At 42.6% G+C, this 18,248-nt stretch overlaps 1 protein-coding gene across 1 annotated transcript in view; it reads right to left on the reverse strand.

Annotated features, from left to right (window-relative positions):
* Nucleotides 1–57: 57 nt before the first annotated feature.
* LOC137645769 (alpha/beta hydrolase domain-containing protein 17B) overlaps nt 58–18,248 on the reverse strand; it is a 77,831-nt gene continuing 59,640 nt past the window's right edge. The window contains exon 3 of the mRNA XM_068378684.1: nt 58–780. Coding sequence (XP_068234785.1) covers nt 697–780 — 84 coding nt within the window. The 3' untranslated portion in view covers nt 58–696. The remainder of the gene's footprint in view (nt 781–18,248) is intronic.

The raw sequence follows: 18,248 nt of genomic DNA on the forward strand, positions 1-18,248 counted from the left end.
CTTAAAAGATTTCCTTGATCAACTGAAGGACTTCACAAACTACAATAAAACAAGAAACACATTATATGACTGTCTTCATCTTCAAAAAACTACATTTGATAATGCCAAATGCATCATATCGTAAGGTAACGGACTAAATTATAATATTTAACACATTTCCTGAATTAATTAAAATTATACTAAGGACTCCAAAGGTCACAGTAACTTTTCTGTTGCTGAACTAGATCTTGAATGCTGTCGACGGTGTTGCTGTAGCAGCGTTGTAGAAAGGGCGATAGACGAGGCATCTTGAGGTACAGTAGGTATTTCTGATTGAGGAGCAGGAGACTGACCTGTCGAGGAGACTGATGGAGAGGGAGATGGTGCTGCTGATGATCGTGAAAGCTTGGGAGATGGCTTTACTGGACTTTTAGTGGCAGTGGTGATATTTGTTGGGGTACCACAAGCTGATGAAGGAGTTTCCTGCAAAGAGAGGGTGGGAGTGGCAAGTGTGGCTGTAAGCCGACCCTCTGAGGCCATAATACCTTCGGTAGTATACATACCTTCTGTAGCTATCATACCCATATCAGTGTCCCAACACCTCAAGAGAAGCCCCTCACTTGCTCCTCGAGATGTGGATCCACTGTAAGCAGCTGTGCTACGAGGATGATGGTTAAGCCCCCCTTGGCTAAGTGTAGGGGGGGCTTCCCCAATTCGTCAATTGACCAACTCCACAGACACAAATTGCTTCAGGCGCTCCAAGTACTGACTGTAGAGTTCTACATCATTATGTCCTGCCCCCTGTATAAGAAACAAAATTTATTTAATTTTTACCCTTCATTACATAAAACTTACAAAATGAGAACAGAAATTAACATGCACAATTGGACACAGGAATTTCTGGTACACCTTGCTCTGTAGAAGTGCATCCAGCCACAGCCTTATTCTGCGTGGCCAGTTCCTGTGTTTAGAACTGCCCAACATCTCTGCAATCTCTTCCTACACTATCTGTTTGGTTACTTGCCATGAAGTAAGGGTGTGACAGGTTGCACTTCTTCGAAGCAAGGTGTACCAGGGACCCGTGTCTAACTACATCCTGCAAGGAGAAAAAATTAATATATACATCTTTTATTTTAAAAAAAAAATATTGAATAGCTTGAACAAGACAAGACAGTTGAAAACCTTAATTTTATAAGGTTGGTACAGAAATCTTATCAATAAGCTGCATATTCACATACAAATACATGTGCAAAAGAGTGGCAACCCCTATTCAAGTGCCTTACATTAATTGCTCATCAGTAAAGATGATTTTTTCCTACATGAATATAAACCCTAGTCCCTTTAATAGGAATATGTTTTCAGCTTGGCTATAACTCTTTTGTCAAAATTTATAACAAGATGCTAGTAGTTATTGATAGGTGGTTGTGAAGCGTATTGTACAGATGTACCATCAGAGCCATCATCTGGTTGTTTTAAAGTTTTGTTTTTTATTCTAGTTTATGGTTAGTAGGTCATTGTGTGTGAAGGAATTTATGAAAGATGGAGGGTTTTGCAGTTTTCCCTGATAAATGTTGCCAACTGACAGTTTCTGTTTCCCATCATAGTCCCATCTTAATTAGGCCTTGGACCTAAGGATCAAAGGTCCGACGATCCTAAAGGAACCTCCCTCCTACCAGAATCATCTTCATGCTTTGAATAATCAGTAGGTTTAAACTTTTGACCACTTGCCTGTGGCACCGTGTTACCATCCTCGTGGGGATCGAACCAGGTTCTTTTCAATTGATTAATGAAATTAGGATTTCTCGACCACTACACACATTGAAACAAAAGGAAATATAGAAAGAAAACATAACTTTATTTACAACTAGTCTTAGCACTGAACTAAACAAAGAAAATCATCTGATTAAACTACACTCCAGCAAATAGGGGGAACAGTCAAGATAGTAGACAAATAATACAAAAAAAAAAAAATTAATACTTTTCACAGCAGCTCTCGACGGTTGACAGGAACGTAGATATTTCAGGTCCGGGCGTTTCGTGGTTGGTGATCGTGGCAGGGGTCAACTCGTTCTGACTCTCGGACAAGGCTGGTCACGTCTGCATACACACACACACACACACACACACACACACACACACACTCACTCTCTCTCTCTCTCTCTCACTCTCTCTCTCTCTCTCTCTCGTTGAAGTTTATATACCCCAGTATGGAAGGAGTTAACTATGGACAATTCCATATAAGGAAATTTTCTCCTTTCTTCATCCTTATTGGTTTTCCTTAAAACCACGCCTCTTTGATAACATCTTCACGAAGGCTGTGCTGGTGTAATCATGATCCACATGGCGCTATAATTGAAGCGAGACGTGTTTACCTTCCGTTAATGTATATTCTTCGGCGACAACACTGCTCTCCTTGTCCTATGGGTCCTCGGATTGCTATGAACAGACGATCGTTATGCCCAAGGTCTGCTGAACTAGACACATCTAATAAATATCTTGATCATCATCAACGACGGTGACAGTTTCCAGTAAACACTAGCGGGACCTCCTCTCTCTCCGCTTCATAAGAGTAGAAAATTCACATGTTTTAACATTCTTTTTTTTCTATTATTCTATCTACCCATGACACACCGTGGTCACTGGAACTGTGGGATGTTGTTGAACAGTCCGGATATTTCCCGCTTTTCCCGTCATCTTTTTAGGTTGGGGACCCACGACCATGGAAGATTTTTCTCTTTGAAAGGATGCCCAACTTTTGGAAAAGACTTATGTTCTCCATGGTGGCACTCTTAATCACTTTCCTAACTACCTCGTCTGGGAAGAGGTCTTTACCCCAGATGTTGGAAGATATTAGCTTCCTTGTTTTGTGTTTCACTGTTGCAGCAGCGAACACAAACTCTCTACATGCTCTCCTAGCCTTCATAAAGGCGTAAAGGTCCTTCACTAAGGCAGCCATATGCATTTTAGCTACGACCATGAGCAAGTCTCTCCTTTGTCTCTTGTTCATTATACAAGAGAAACTCGGATAGTTTAGGGAGACGTTCATTAAATTGTCGACTGGCGACATCCGCATCTAATCTTCCAACTGAGAAAGTTAAATGGACTTCCTTCCAGTCCTTCTCCTGTCTGGGAAAGGCTAGTGACAGAGGCTTGCACTCCTCGAGTGCAGGACATGGCCTACCCGCCTCCACTGCTCGAGTGCAGGACATGGCCTACCCGCCTCCACTGCCTTGGCAACAGATTTAAATGCCTTCCCCATAAAGGGAAATGAGATTGAAGCAGGAGCAAGAAAGGAAGGGTGCCTGTTATCCAGTGAGAATACCTTCGACTCCGAGTAACCCGCCTTTTTCAGGCTACTTGAAAGGATAGCCTGTGCCTTATCATGGTCGAGAATCATGATCTTCGATTCCGTTCCTTTTCTTGACTTTGGTTCATACCTCAGTCGAACAAATCAATTAGGGAAAGCATCAAAGCTTGGCCAAAATTGGATTTTGTCCAAAGGAACAGCACCCATCTTCTCCGAGATGTAGACTTTGCCATTTAAAATTGGCATAAGCTCCGCAAACCTCCAGGGATTGGTTTTGGAGCATGTCGGTAGGTCTTGATCCATGGGTCGTTTGAATGACCCTTGGGTAGCGACAAGAGAAGCTTTGCAAGGCTCTATCTTGCATTTTACTTCCTGCTTTTCATTTTGTTTACGAAAGCGCTCTATTAGATTATACACTTGGGCACATAATGTCCACGTCAATGGCTCTAGAGCCGGCATAGGCGGAGGCAATTCCGACACGACATTTTCCCCTTCTAACCCCCGGGCACTTCCTGCCCTCCTTCCCAAAGGCTATCTGGCCGTCGGGGGATGTAATTGTTGCCTGAGGCACCACTAATTCCTTACTTGCCTTCGGAAATAGTAGCTTATGCATCCTATCATTAGGTAGGTAAGGTCCCGGAGAGATTTTCTGGAAGCCTCTCACCCAGTTGCGTAATTTGTATTGAGTTGTATCCCTAGTCTCTATTGACTTGGGATTCTCGAAACCTTCGGACATTAATGTCCAACATATATTGCAAACCTGCGGGTTCCAATAATGTAGGGATTCGGAAATAATATTGCAGGGGGCATGAAACCTGCAAGTATTATGACCATAAAAATACTTACTCTTGGCCTTGTAGAAGACTGCAGCACAAGTCATCTGTTGTTCCTCCAGTAAAGAAAGGAAAACAGGAGGAGTATATAATTAATTATCTCACTGATAATCAACATGCAAAAGTCATCTTATAACAGAATAACTTAGGATAGTAAGCTATAAAGGGATAGTAGGAGACACAAACTTGTGTACCCCCTGCAAGCAAATGCTGTTACCTCCCCTCAGTATCAACTATAGGGAGATTCCTCTATCAAGGAACTCAAACTAAAAGGGGCTCTTACCCCTAGGGGTATAGAAGTACAAATTCACTGTCCCTTTTTATTCTTAACACTGTGGGGTCAGGATGATTGATTCTCAATCAGAATATTGAAGAAATACTATTCTTTCAATATAGGAGCGGTACCAGCAGAAGGTCGCACAAGGGTACCCAAGCTATGTTAGAAATAACTACTGTATAATCGTACTGTAGTTTTCTATTTGCAGTACAGTATATATATATATATATATATATATATATATATATATATATATATATATATATATGCAAATTACTGGCTACTGTACAATTATATATTGTAGTTCAGCCAGTATGCTGCTTTTGTAGCAAGCATTTGACAGCGCGGTCCAGCTGGCATGACGCCAACTGGACTAGGGAAAAATAAAGACATATTTGTGTATCCCACCCAACCTATTTGCCGTGGCCTTCCTTACAATATTAAATCATAGTTTCCTGATCAGGGAGACTCAAGGATAAAGGCTCTACCCTTTAAGGGTTAGGAGTGTAACACCCCGCCCTTGAAAATATTTAATATTGTAGGGTAATCCAAAAAGTGATTTCTAATCAGAATATTGAAGAAATTATATTCATTCAATATGGGATTGGGCTCAGCAAATACCTGTGTAGGGATACCCAAGATATATTGGAAATAACTACTAGTATAATATATATAGAAGTTTTCTATCTGCAGTATATTCTATACTGCAGATATACTGGCTACCTGTATAGCATATACTGTAGTTCAGCCGGCATGTCGCCAGCATAGCTAGATCTTACCGGCATATCCAGCAAGCTAGCTAAAAGAAAGAGAGATGGCATGGAGTAAAGGCTACTCCTTACTGTGTATGTATACAGTAATTAAGGATGTAAAAGTCAAATTTTACTGCCTTTCTCCAGAAAGAAGGTTCAAATGGAAGAGGAAAATGTACCATTCAGGCTTCCATCCAGCTACAGTACTATTGCCGGCAAGGTGCTGCCGATACACTGCCGGTAGGCTAGCCTCCGGCAGTACCAGTACAATCGGCGTGCTGCCGTCTGAGTCAGCACCTATCTGTGCCGGCCTGGCCGGCGGTACTCCGGTAACAGAACCTGTGGCTAGCAGTCCAAGGGAGAACTGAAGAACCTTAGGGACAGAAGGGACTTCCCACTCACAGCAATTATGTCTACCGGCAGCCGCCAACCACCAGCAGAGACCATAGTTGCCGACAGATGATGTGGCTACCGGCAGCATACATTGCCACCAGCAGCCGGCAGTTGAAAGACACATGGTCACCGACATTCAACATGGCCGCCAGCAGTTAGTTGTCATGGCTGCCTGCAGCTAACATAGCTACCGGCAGCCGGACAACAGTCGTAGAGAGGGAGTCTGTCCGGCCCCGCCAACCCACCGGCAACGGTAAGGTTGCAGGACACTGGCCCAGAGAAGACAATGGCTCGGCCATCATACAGTGGACAGAGGGGGAGGGAACAGGGTCCTGTATAAGGTGTGGAAGGAGCTGGCAAAGTTGTCAGTCCTACCACACCTTAAAGAAACTCTGTTTCAGTATCGGCGGTATCCTAGGTGACAGGAGAGACACTGTTCTCCAACCTAGAGATTGCCAATACAGTTAAGGGGACGGCGGCATTGCCGCCTCCTCTCAACAAGGGAGAAAGAGTTCCAGTGCCACCGCCATCCTAGGCAAAAGAAGAATACTATTCTTCAGCCGAGGGGGCTACGAGCACAGGACTAGTCTTATAGACTGCAAGAAAAAGATGGTATCCTACCATCACTTCAAGTGCAGCTAGGGAGGGCTAGCCTCCAATGTTGGCAGCCTGGCTGGCAGGGGAATGATGGTATCCTACAACCCATTCACCCTGCCGGCATGTCGCTGACACAAGACTAAATACTCTGAGATTCTGACTGAATCCCAAAACCTGCGGTTAAGGGAAGAGACAGAAAAACCCTAGGCTAGTCATGCCTGAATAAAATTCAGGGCACAACCCACTAGGGTTGTAGCCTGAAGTTACGCTCAGAGGGAAGGAGAGATTACCCCTAAATCTCCATGGAGACGAGTAATGTTTCATATAATTCTAGGAGATTTCTATCTCCACTTGAATTGAAAAACAATACACGAGGGTAGCCGGGGAAATGTCTGAACATATAATAAAACGCCTAGGTTAGGTTACCTAGGTGAGTCGAGATCTCGGTTACCTAACTCACCGAAACTCTAACTATACGATCGACATGGAAAAGGAAATTATGCACATTATAAATATCCTTACAAGTATAATTTGCCTAAATAGCTTACATAATTAATTAATGCTATTTAAAACCAGAAAGTCGTTCTACCAACTAAATAACACATGCCATGTGAACGACAGCGCGCATGGCGCCTCCAGTTACAGGCCTAGCTCCTAGGCACAATAAATTACTCTAATTTCACTGTGAAACAGGAGCTAAAATATACTCATTGTAAAGACCCGATACTGAACTTTCCAGAGGCGGAAAAAGATGGAGAAAGCATAATTACAATCCTTGCAAAACGATCGAAAAGGTTAGATCAAAGGGGAACACCACCGAGCGAAATCGCTACAAAATAAGGAATGTCCGCCATCTTGGCGATGGCGCTGTTGTCATTCTCAATAGTAGTACGAGAACGGTGGTAACCTTGATACGGTTCCACTTCTATTCTGCCACACCCCCTCGAAGCGTAAACGCTATTAGGGGTGCAGATTGCTATGTGGCGTGTCAAGAATACGTCCTCTGATATTATGCGATATCCTTGAGAAAATTTAAGGATATTCGTGCCAGGAGTTAGAATTCTTGATACCTAAAGGTAAAATTCTCTGGGAATATCACTGTAGTACATATATCCCTTAGGAAGCTACTTAAAGGAACTTCCATCAGGACGACATGGCTTTAGCCCAAAAATATTATTGTAAAATAACATATTCCTTTTTATCTTATACAACTTAAATACTTTGGTTTTTAAGAAGAATTTACTTTTCATAAATAACGTTACAAAGAAAATTGTAATACTGTAACGATTGACTGAGAAATGCGTAACGTAAATTAAACTGAACGCTAGTTACTTAATCTCTGAAAACAGATCGAAGATTATCTAAAGAAAGTATACTAAAAGGACCAAAATTTTCTCAAAATAACATACTCCTTATATCTTAAACTTAATACTTTGTCAGATAGTATTCACTTATCATTCTTTGTAGAAAAAGAAATAAAATGCAAGTCAAATGCAAGTCATATGACTGTGACGTCATAGAGTAGGCTGGGTTTACCTACCGCCATCATGCTTTCATTAGTTTATAGTAGGTTGAAAAAACTTCTAATCCTACCTTTTAAGCTAACACATAGTGATCAAATACCAAACAAAAACAAAACAAGCGAAAGCCAAAAACCATATTTAGGAGTACATAAACAAGATAACTGCTAAAATCCAGGTTAATCACAAGTGAATTCCAATGATGTTGCCGATGTGACCGGCAGGGAAAATATGGAGATTCATGGAATGGTTCCGTGTAGCTCGCGTGAGGGCGCTAGTGTACACCTGGGTGCTCTACCTGCGATTGCCGCGAGTTTTGAATTTCTGCCGGACGTCAGAGGACTAAAGCTATTTTTATATAACCAGCGGGTAAGTTTAATGTTTTAAAAAGTATTGCAATAGAAAATAAGATGAAGGAAAACCTACTTTTATTCTCTTTTCTTTTTTAAAACCAAGATAACTTTGGATGAAAACGTTAGCTAATATACGATAAGTAAAATAGATTAGAGAAGGTAGAGGAATGTATATATAAAAATCAATCACATAAAATGTAATCCTAATAATAAAATTTATGTCTTTGAACAATCCCCATGTCAATGTTGCTTTTCTTTCAAAGCTTGACTTCTATTAATGTTTACACCAGAGATAAACATTTCCAGTTTTCTTTCATTTCAACAGGCTTAAGACTCCACTACAGTATTGAGGCAGTCAAGCAGTGAATGGCAATAACCTCACTTTGGATAAGCCTTAGCCGATTTGTCTTCAAGTCTTCTCCTCGACTTGTACTTGATATGTCGACTGTGCTTACCTTACTTAGGAAAATTATTAAAGTTTTATTCAAGATGTGATTTCAAAGGGAAATTTCTCCTGGATTTGTTAAAAAGTCCTGTGTAGAATGTTAAAGGGAGTTATTTTTGGGTAATCATGACACTCATTCTGTGTTTCATGCCAGCTGCAATCTTGCAATTTTGATAATCATAGACAGGAATACATAAGACCTTATTGTTCCTCTTACAGAAAAGTATATTCAAATATCTGACCAAATCGAAAGATCCAAATGAAAGAGGAAACTAACTTTTCGTTCATTGGAAAATCCAGACGACAAGGCAACTTGATTACTAAAGTAATGCCACTCCAGAAATTGTTAAGCCTTACGCCAGCCATACATGCTGAGGACTGACCGTACGGTTTGTCCTTAAAGACTGGAGCAACGCACTAATTCTGTGAGAAATGCCCATACACGCTAGACTAGCCTGCTTAGTTCAAGAGGATTGGGCACCCAGGATAGGCCCACATGGTTATGTTTTTGGTACTAAACTAAATTGGTAGCCTACATTAAATTTTGAAAATGCCAAATTTTGGTACTTTCACTTTCTTTATTCTTTATACAATAACAACTCGGTTGAGTCCCTTGTCAGGCTGGGAGGAACGTAGAGAGGAGAGGTCCCCTTTTTTGTTTCATTTGTTTGATGTCAGCTACCCCAAATATTTGGGGGAAGTGCCTTGGTATATGTATGTATGTATAATAACAATTTATGAAATTGTACTTGAAATAATCATACGAAGGAACGTGATAAGCATTCTGTCGGCTTCTACGTGGTAGTGATTTGTTCGCTACGCTACGGTGTTAATGTACTTATTTCTCTTGAAGTCATAAAAGATTACCTTATCCAATTATCCCCATTAATCCAAGAGTCCAAGTGTCTCCTGGGAGGAATATACTCAATGGATTTTTAGACCTTTTTGGAGATTATCTCATGCTGAAGCACTACTGCACTTTTAATTAGGCGTGCTTGCTTTTGCATTAATTTATAGAAATTTGAAAAAGATTGCGTTTATATAGGCAGAGACAATATGTGAGAGATTTATACACAAATTAATAGAATTATCAGTAGCTACTTAATTTATCCTCTATCCATATTTTACACCTTCGTTTTTTCCTATGAAGAGAATTCATAAAACAATCAGAAATTTTTTTTTCCTTTTGTTTCAGTATCTGTTTATTATCAGAATACAAGATACTACTGCACGAATAAGGCAGAATACTGTGTAGTTTTAAAGATAAAACATACTATGAAAAAAGGAAAGGATATTTAAGGAAATCATAACTTGGCGAATAAATATGTGAGGGGAAAACCTAAAAATAAGAGCAATGACATGCATAATATTACTACAAATTTGTGAAATGCAATCAGTTTATCATGCTAGACCATGTCCAACCACGCACAAGACTGGCGGACCATGCTGCCAATCACGATGGGATTGGCTTGTCCAGTCAAACATGCTGACAGGATAGAAAGGACAGGCTAGTCGCGCCAAGTTTGTCCCATTTAGGATTGGCGCGAACACGCCAATAGCCATCAAATCAGCGCTCCAATCCTCTGCGTGTATGGCCTGCTTTATAAACTTATTATCTTTAGGCCTATCTATCCATCAACCAAAGCACTTCTAATTTTGGGGGGTAACCGACATAAAAAAAAAAAAAAAAAAAAAAAAAAAATGAGACTTCTCTTCGCTCATCCCAGCCTGACAAGGGATTCAGCGAAGTTAGATTGGTACTGCTAGGGTACAACAGCCCAGACTCTCGCGTTATCCACCACAATGAAGCTTTATACGCTGAATCCCTTACTGCCGCTACTTTGAGCGGCTTCGTGACCAGAAGCAGCAGCAAGGCCTCCTGGAACTGCGTCACAGTCCCTTATCCTTCATTCCTATTTCTACCACACTCTGTGTCCCTCTCACATCTATCCTCTTATCACCCAAAGCTTTCTTCACTCCATCTATCCACCCAAACCTTGCCCTTCCTCTTGTACTTCTCCCATCAACTTTTGCATTCATCACCTTCTTCAGCAGATAACCATTTTCCATTCTCTCTACATGGCCAAACCACCTCAACACATTTATATCCACTCTAGCTACTAAATCATTTCTTACACCCGTTCTCACCATCACTACGTTGTTCCTAACCCTATCTAATTAAGATACACCACAGCCATACTCCTTAGATACTTCATCTAGAACACATTCAATTTCTGTCTATCGGTCACTTTCATTCCCCACAACTACGATCCAAACATCACAGTTGTTACAATCACTTTCTCATAGAGAACTCTCTTTACATTCACTCTTAACCATCTATTCTTTACCACATCCTTCACTGCCCAGAACACTTTTACATCTTTCATTCACTCTGATGTACATCTGCTTTGACTCCAACATTTGCAGCAACAACAGACCCCAAATACTTGAACTGATCTACTTAATAACTCTCCAATCATCATGACATTCAACCTAGCACCACCGTCACTTCTCGTTCATCTCATTACCTTACTCTTACCCACATTAACTTTCAACTTCCTTATCTAACACATACTTCCAAACTGTCACTAAAAAACACAGCCTCTCCTCTAAATCTGCAACCAATATCTTATCATTCGCAAACAACAACTGATTCACCATCCACTCGTGATCACTTGTCACATTTCCTGTCCTACAAGAAGCTTTACTGCCTATGTATAAACAAGCTTCCAACAATTATTATAACCTCATCACATTCTACATTGCTTCTCTATCAACTCTGACAAATTTGAAGGCTATATGTATTTTTCCTAATAATATAAACCTGCAACTCTTTATAGGGGATATAACGCTTCTACACGCCCGCTGACAAGGCCTGCGTCACAGAGTAGTCTTATAAGCACTAGGGCGTATTCCTGCCCCTAACGTTATGAGCTCTTGGTCTCCTCTATAAGAAGAATAAGGCCTATGCTTGATCCATGACTTTGCGAATCCCACTCGAGAACGTGTTTTTGGTGATCTTTCTCATGACTTTCCCTGAGGTGACGATGAGTGCTGAGACACGGGTGCCAGTTCTTGTAGTTTCCTTGATGTAGAACCTTCAATTTCTCTTTGGCATATTAACCGTTGATCTGGATTATTGGAAATGTTGCGAACAACTCCCAGACAGAAGGGTTCGGATTCTTGGATTTGAGCTGCCAGAAACGAGCACAAGCATTACCTGGCCCATTGCCGTGAATGAGAGACTTTAAGGGCATTCCATGGGGTTCGCGACTCTCTTAGCCGAAGCCAACATGAGCGAGAGACCTGTCATCAAGGTCATGTGAACAGCTGCTGCTTGGAATCTTAGATCCAGGTCTCCTTTCCGACTAAAGGTGCTCGAAACTCCATATGAGGAGGGGCAATGCCGACGTAGAGGGAAGGTTAATTCCTTTTGGTCTGAATGCGAGGCACTGGACTAGTGGTAACCTTTCATTGCCGAGACCAAGAGAAGCTTTCCTACCGTAGGTAACCGAGGAACTCGACCAATGCTGGCATAGTGGCATTGAGGGGAGGGATACCCCTTCCATGATACCAACTTACAATCCACTTAGCCTGGATGCCCGAAGCCGAATATCTACGCAGATAACCAGGCACCATCTTTGCAATATTTTGCGAAAAATACTCAGAGGAGCTGGATAGTCTCAAGGCGTGAAGTCACAGCGAAGGTACGGCTTCGTGAAAGATGTTCACATGTGGCTGTTAAGAGTCGCTGAGGGAGTTCTCTTGGGATCTCCGTCAATGTTGTAGACGAGTTTGCTGGGAAGACGAATCTTGCTGGCAAAACGAGTCTTATAGCCTGTTCCAAGAGATCAAGGGCGGGGGATGTAGGCATCCAATTCCTTTAGGATCTCTCAGGATCTACGTTAGTAGGAGAGACGAGTCTTCTAACGAGACAAGACTGCTGATGACGAGGCCTGCTCTGACGGGCAATGGGAGAGAACAGGCGAACCCAATTCGATTTGGAGGAACATCCCACGAGGGGAGACCAACCAGGAATAGGAAGATTCTCTTGCAGATGGGAAAGGATACCACCTTTGCTGCCACTGTTGGCCATCCTTTCAGCAAGCAGAAAGATTGCTGCGTATTGACTGGTGGAGGGAATACTTTCTCGGCAGGGGAGAGGATGAATCCCCCTCTTCGCTAGAAGAATCCTTTGAAGGGGAGATCAACGGGTGAAGGAAGTCTTTTCCGCGGATGGGAAAGACACAATCAACACTTGCTGCTATAGTCGGCGATTCTGCCCAGAAGCAAGAAGACTGTTGATCAGTGGTTGAAGGGATTCTCACTCAGAAGGGAGTGTTTCAGCACCAAGAGGCGATCCTCTTGGTCGCACTCTCGGCTTCCCATCAACGAGTTCTAGTTCAAGATGATGGTCGACATCCAGTGTTGTTTGAAAAATGAGCCGGAGCTTAAATCTGATTTCTCCTCACTGGGGGTGATGCCATTATCTCTGTGAGGTATAGGAGATAGTACCGTTCAGACTCTGACCAGAACCTGGAGGTCGAGTGGTACAGCTAGACAACCAGACCCTTTCTTTAATGCACCTGCAAGGAGAGTTCAATCCAGGGAAGGGCCGAGGAGGTCGACTCCCTGGCGAAGATTCCATTTGTTAACCGTCTTCTCGGCTGTCTCCTCCCAGAGCCGCAAAATATGGGGATCCTACTCATACGCCTATTCGTGCCCCAGAAGAGGCTGGATTTGAAGGAATCCAATGCGGGCTTGATGAACACGAGTGAAATGGTGACTTAAGAGATGTAACCAGTGCTGGCTGAAAGTGCGTCAAGTAGAGGGAAGGCTCCTATCATCCTCCTCCTAGGATCTTATCGATCTGCAGAAAAAACTTCTGCATGATGACGATGAACATAGCCGAGGGTACCTGTCTCTCATAAGGAAGCAAGGATGTCTCTCAAGATTTACTTCAATCCTCCAATCTCGGTAAACTTGGTGTGAAGTCTCGGTGGTAACGAAGGTCAGCCACCGAGTCCGTTAGGATCAGTCCGTCATATCAAGGTCTTTGGAGAACACAGCTGATCCTGACAAACTAGGTTGACACTAGGGTAAACCTCCTCATGAGAACAGCTAGACAAAGATATTTCCTCAATGACGGCATTCCGGAATCTAGGAGTAAGAGTCCTAGTGGTCGAACATACCAAGTTAGTCCAGTGGACAAACTGCTTGTTTGACCGTATGCCTTCTCCTCTTTGAACAGTTTGAAAAACTAATCTGTTCCAGAAGAGGATGGAACTGGAGACTAGGCTCTGAGACCTCAATGAAAACATATCGCTCTGTCCAAAGACGTAACGGCTGAGACGGGCATCCTAGGGAAGGTTCGGAACACATAGGTAAGGAGAGAATCGCCCTCACTTCCACAGGTTGGAGAAAGAGAGAAAGTGTATTCTCTTGTAGTTGAGCTGCAAATTCTCTCTCTGTTGGAAAGAGATACATACTCCAAACTCTTAAGAGGGGACCTGTCACGGGGCAACCTCCTTGAGGACAAGAAAAAGGGAGTTATCTCTAGGATAAGAACATCGATGATGTCCACAGCATCCCTTTCCCAGCCACGACCAAGGTGCATTTTCTTGGCGATGCGAGGTGCAAGGAAGTCCACATCTGAGGTGGTGTTACCAGGCAGTCACCCGTTTAAGTACCAGACCCCACGTTGCTTGTCTTCGTTGATCGGACGAAAAGCGGCGTTTCCAACACAGTATGGCCGTTCGAGGTAAGGGTTGGTTAAATATGTATCTCCTGAAGAAAATTCCACTGAATTCAATGGCCTGGAACAGTGGGAAGGAAGAAATGGGTAGGAAATGACCCCTTGGACTCCTGATGTGGGTAAGAAGAGCTGAGGAGAGGATCCATGGAATTGGCACAACCGCGAAAGAGATTCAACAAGTTCCCAGACCTGTGCAGAGGGGGGAAGCAAAAACCCACAGAGATTAAGTTGATAGGACTCATTCAGTCATTGGAGAGGCAGAGGAGAGTGGTTGGAAGGCTTCTATTGCGGCAACCACTATGTAGAAATGTGTTCTACCTGCCTGGTGGCGGCGTATAGGCGAGGGCGCAACCAAGGAACTTCGCTCATTCAACGAAGATGTCACCTTGTAAGGTAACCATGTAGGAAAAGGAAGAGACATGGAGCAGGAGAGGAGACCTAGTCCCTTAGGGACACAGCCCGTCAGCCCAAATAGTAGTAGTAGAAGTAGTACCAAATAGCCGAGATCATGGTCTGATGAAAGCGTCTGTAAAGAACGAACATTTGAGGGTGCTGAGGAGAATATTGGGAAACTGATAGCAGTGTACTTATGTGAACAACAAGTTATCAGTGGCGAGAAAGGTATTAAGGGAGAGAAGGGGGAGGGGAGAGGAGGAGGAGAGGGAATGGGGAAGGGAGAGAAGGGAGAGAGGCAGAGGGAGAGGAAAGGGGGGGGGGAGCTGTAAAAAAAGGAATCGAATGCACTGATTTTGTTTGTTTCTTTAGACGAATCAATTAATTTACAATTACTATCAAGATATTGATGTTTTTAGTTTATAAAATATGCCGTATTTTTGTTTAAGAAAGTATAAAAATAAAACAATGTGAGTTTCAGCAATGTTTACAACTACTTCAATGAGATTACTAAAGCATACTGTCTACCGCCATCTTGGCAAAATATGTACAGCTACTAAATCAACACTGTCATTTGAAATATTAAAAAGCGTCTAAAAATTCTCCAGGACAGCATTGACATGGGGATCATCTTTGTTGCTTTTGTTTACACAACTAGCACTGTCATCCTCGAACAGCGCACCGTACTCCGTTGTCTAGATTGATTGAAATGCTTTTGCATTATACTTCAGAAATTCTAAATAAATTAAACAATGACAATTTTATATCATGTTTTCTGTTAAACACGCCACCAAAAACTTAAATCATTGCTTTGTTTACGTTCCATCGCCAATCAAAACTAATGCATTTAAATACCTGTGCATAGGTTAGCTTTCTTAGCAACATATCCTATCAAATTTTTTTTATGTAATAATAATGTTATTAATGTTGCTTTGCTTACTCAATATTTTGAAATTCAAAATAAATGAAATAAGAGCAATTTTGTATCAAGTTTTCCTAAAAATGCTGCCTAAAATTTAAAACATCTAGAATGCAAGAGTCCAGACTTAGATCTAGACTATCTTGCTCGTGATGACCGTGATTGCGAGACTAAACCTCATGAAGAGGAACGCCTCTTACGAGAGCGTTGCTTTTGCGAGCGTGAAACCCAAGAGCAAGAAAGCCTTCTAGAAGAAAAGCTCTATGATGATCTATAGATTTTCACGAACAATGATCGGAAGAAGATTGTCTTGAAGGACTAGGAGATGGAGAGTGTCGTCCTTGCGCATCACTAGTAGAAGGAGCAATGGTCACGATGATCATCGTCAACAGACGGAGGATTCCTGTAGGGAGAAACAGAAGACTGAAGATTAGGAGGACTACGAGGTCCAAGGATGGAGAGCTGAACCCTCGTCAGCAGGAGGCCCGTTGGAGGGGGCGAACGCGAGTGACAGCCACATCCAAGCGTGGAAGGGTCCCAGGAGAGGGCAACAGGTGGACCTCGCAGACTTCCAGAGCGTAAGAGGTTGAGGGCTCTGGAGATGGATCCTTCGTAGCACCACGCTGAATAAGAAGAAGAAATGCTTCCTTCATGGGGGAGCAGAAACCCATAAGAACGGGTCTGCCTGCATCATATCTGCAAGTGAAAGTGGCTCCCAGCGGCTAGAGGTGAAGATGCTCCTCTACAGGAAGCAACTATCCCCTCAGTAACCCCGAGGTTGCCAAGGTGTTATTCGGTCTGCGCTCCTGCTCGATCGCCCCCGGGGAGAAGGAAGCAAGAAGGAGCTCTAGAAAGAGGTTTGGGTGTGCAAGAAGAACAACACGCTTTCTTTGCCGGTGAGGGATTGAGATCACACTTCGTCTTCTTCCTGCGCTACACAAACTTCTCCCATTAGGAGGCAAACCACCACCTGTACTCTTCGCAGGATTAACCCTCCTCGCAGAAATGCCCTCTACAAGTTGGACACAAGGAGTACGGGTTGGTATCCACCGAAGACATGAAGGTACCCTCGCGACCAGGACACGTCCGTATGAGAGCATCAAGAAGAAATACAAGTACACCTGAAAAGACAAAGCAAAAAATTATGAAGTCCAATGACAGCCTTTGAAGGAGAGAGGGGAGAAATCCGCTCTCTACAAGCCAAAAGAAAATTTTTTTACGTAGCTCACAGCTGAGAGTATACAGTATATAAGTGGATGGGTACCTCCCCAGCCACCCCCTGCCTACCTACTCAAGTAGTTAGGCAAAATTGCCACTTCGCACTATTTAGTCTAATGGCTACCTTCCAGCTTTGCCAAAAAATAATCCACAATAAATAACGTAAGGTTTTTTAGTATGGGAACAACTCATAAGTTTTGACTGAACAATTGCATCATGAAGTACAGTAGATGCTAATGATAAACCACTTTATAACATGTTAATGGCATCAAATATCATGCAACAGTATACCTGTAGAACTGGAAAGATGATTTTAGATAGTTCTTTTAAAAGTATAGAAAAAGATGAACAGTTCAATCATGATTTGAATTGGCAGCGATCCGGTCTTATGTGAAATTAGCCATTAGCACATAACTGGTTTTCCCTAGCGACATTAACGTAGGTCTAGTTCTATACCTCTGCTACCGAAACAAGTCTCTGTCTTAGCACATAAATAAAGACTACCAAGACTAATGCACCATAGCATTTGTAAAGCAATGGTTAGTAATTTAAATCAACATACAATGACCTTCATAAGATATTCAATAATCCGAAAATTCATAAAACTAGCATTAAAATCCTTTATTGAACATGACCTTATCTATGAAAAATGAGGAATGTTTCCCACTAGTTATTTTGTACATTAGTAAGATGTTGGTTATATGAGAGAGAGAGAGAGAGAGAGAGAGAGAGAGAGAGAGAGAGAGAGAGAGAGAGAGAGAGAGATTACTAACCTCAACCCAAATGGGCTCAAATGCCCTTGGACACTTTTCATGAGGAGAGAGAGAGAGAGAGAGAGAGAGAGAGAGAGAGAGAGAGAGAGAGAGAGAGAGAGAGAGATATTACTAACCTCAACCCATAGTGGCTCAACTGCCCTTGGACACTTCATGAGAGAGAGAGAGAGAGAGAGAGAGAGAGAGAGAGAGAGAGAGAGAGAGATTACTAACCTCAACCCAAAGTGGCTCAACTGCCCTTGGACACTTTTCATGAGAGAGAGAGAGAGAGAGAGAGAGAGAGAGAGAGAGAGAGAGAGAGAGAGAGAGAGAGAGAGAGAGAGAGAGAGAGAGATTACTAACCTCAACCCAAAGTGGCTCAACTGCCCTTGGACACTTTTCATGAGAGAGAGAGAGAGAGAGAGAGAGAGAGAGAGAGAGAGAGAGAGAGAGAGAGAGAGAGAGAGAGAGAGAGAGAGAGAGATATTACTAACCTCAACCCAAAGTGGCTCAACTGCCCTTGGACACTTTTCATGAGAGAGAGAGAGAGAGAGAGAGAGAGAGAGAGAGAGAGAGAGAGAGAGAGAGAGAGAGAGAGAGAGAGAGAGAGAGAGATTACTAACCTCAACCCAAAGTGGCTCAACTGCCCTTGGACACTTTTCATGAGAGAGAGAGAGAGAGAGAGAGAGAGAGAGAGAGAGAGAGAGAGAGAGAGAGAGAGATTACTAACCTCAACCCATAGTGGCTCAACTGCC

The sequence above is a fragment of the Palaemon carinicauda genome, chromosome 8 (genome assembly GCF_036898095.1).
Source record: "Palaemon carinicauda isolate YSFRI2023 chromosome 8, ASM3689809v2, whole genome shotgun sequence".
In the NCBI taxonomy this organism is placed as follows: Eukaryota; Metazoa; Arthropoda; class Malacostraca; order Decapoda; family Palaemonidae; genus Palaemon; species Palaemon carinicauda.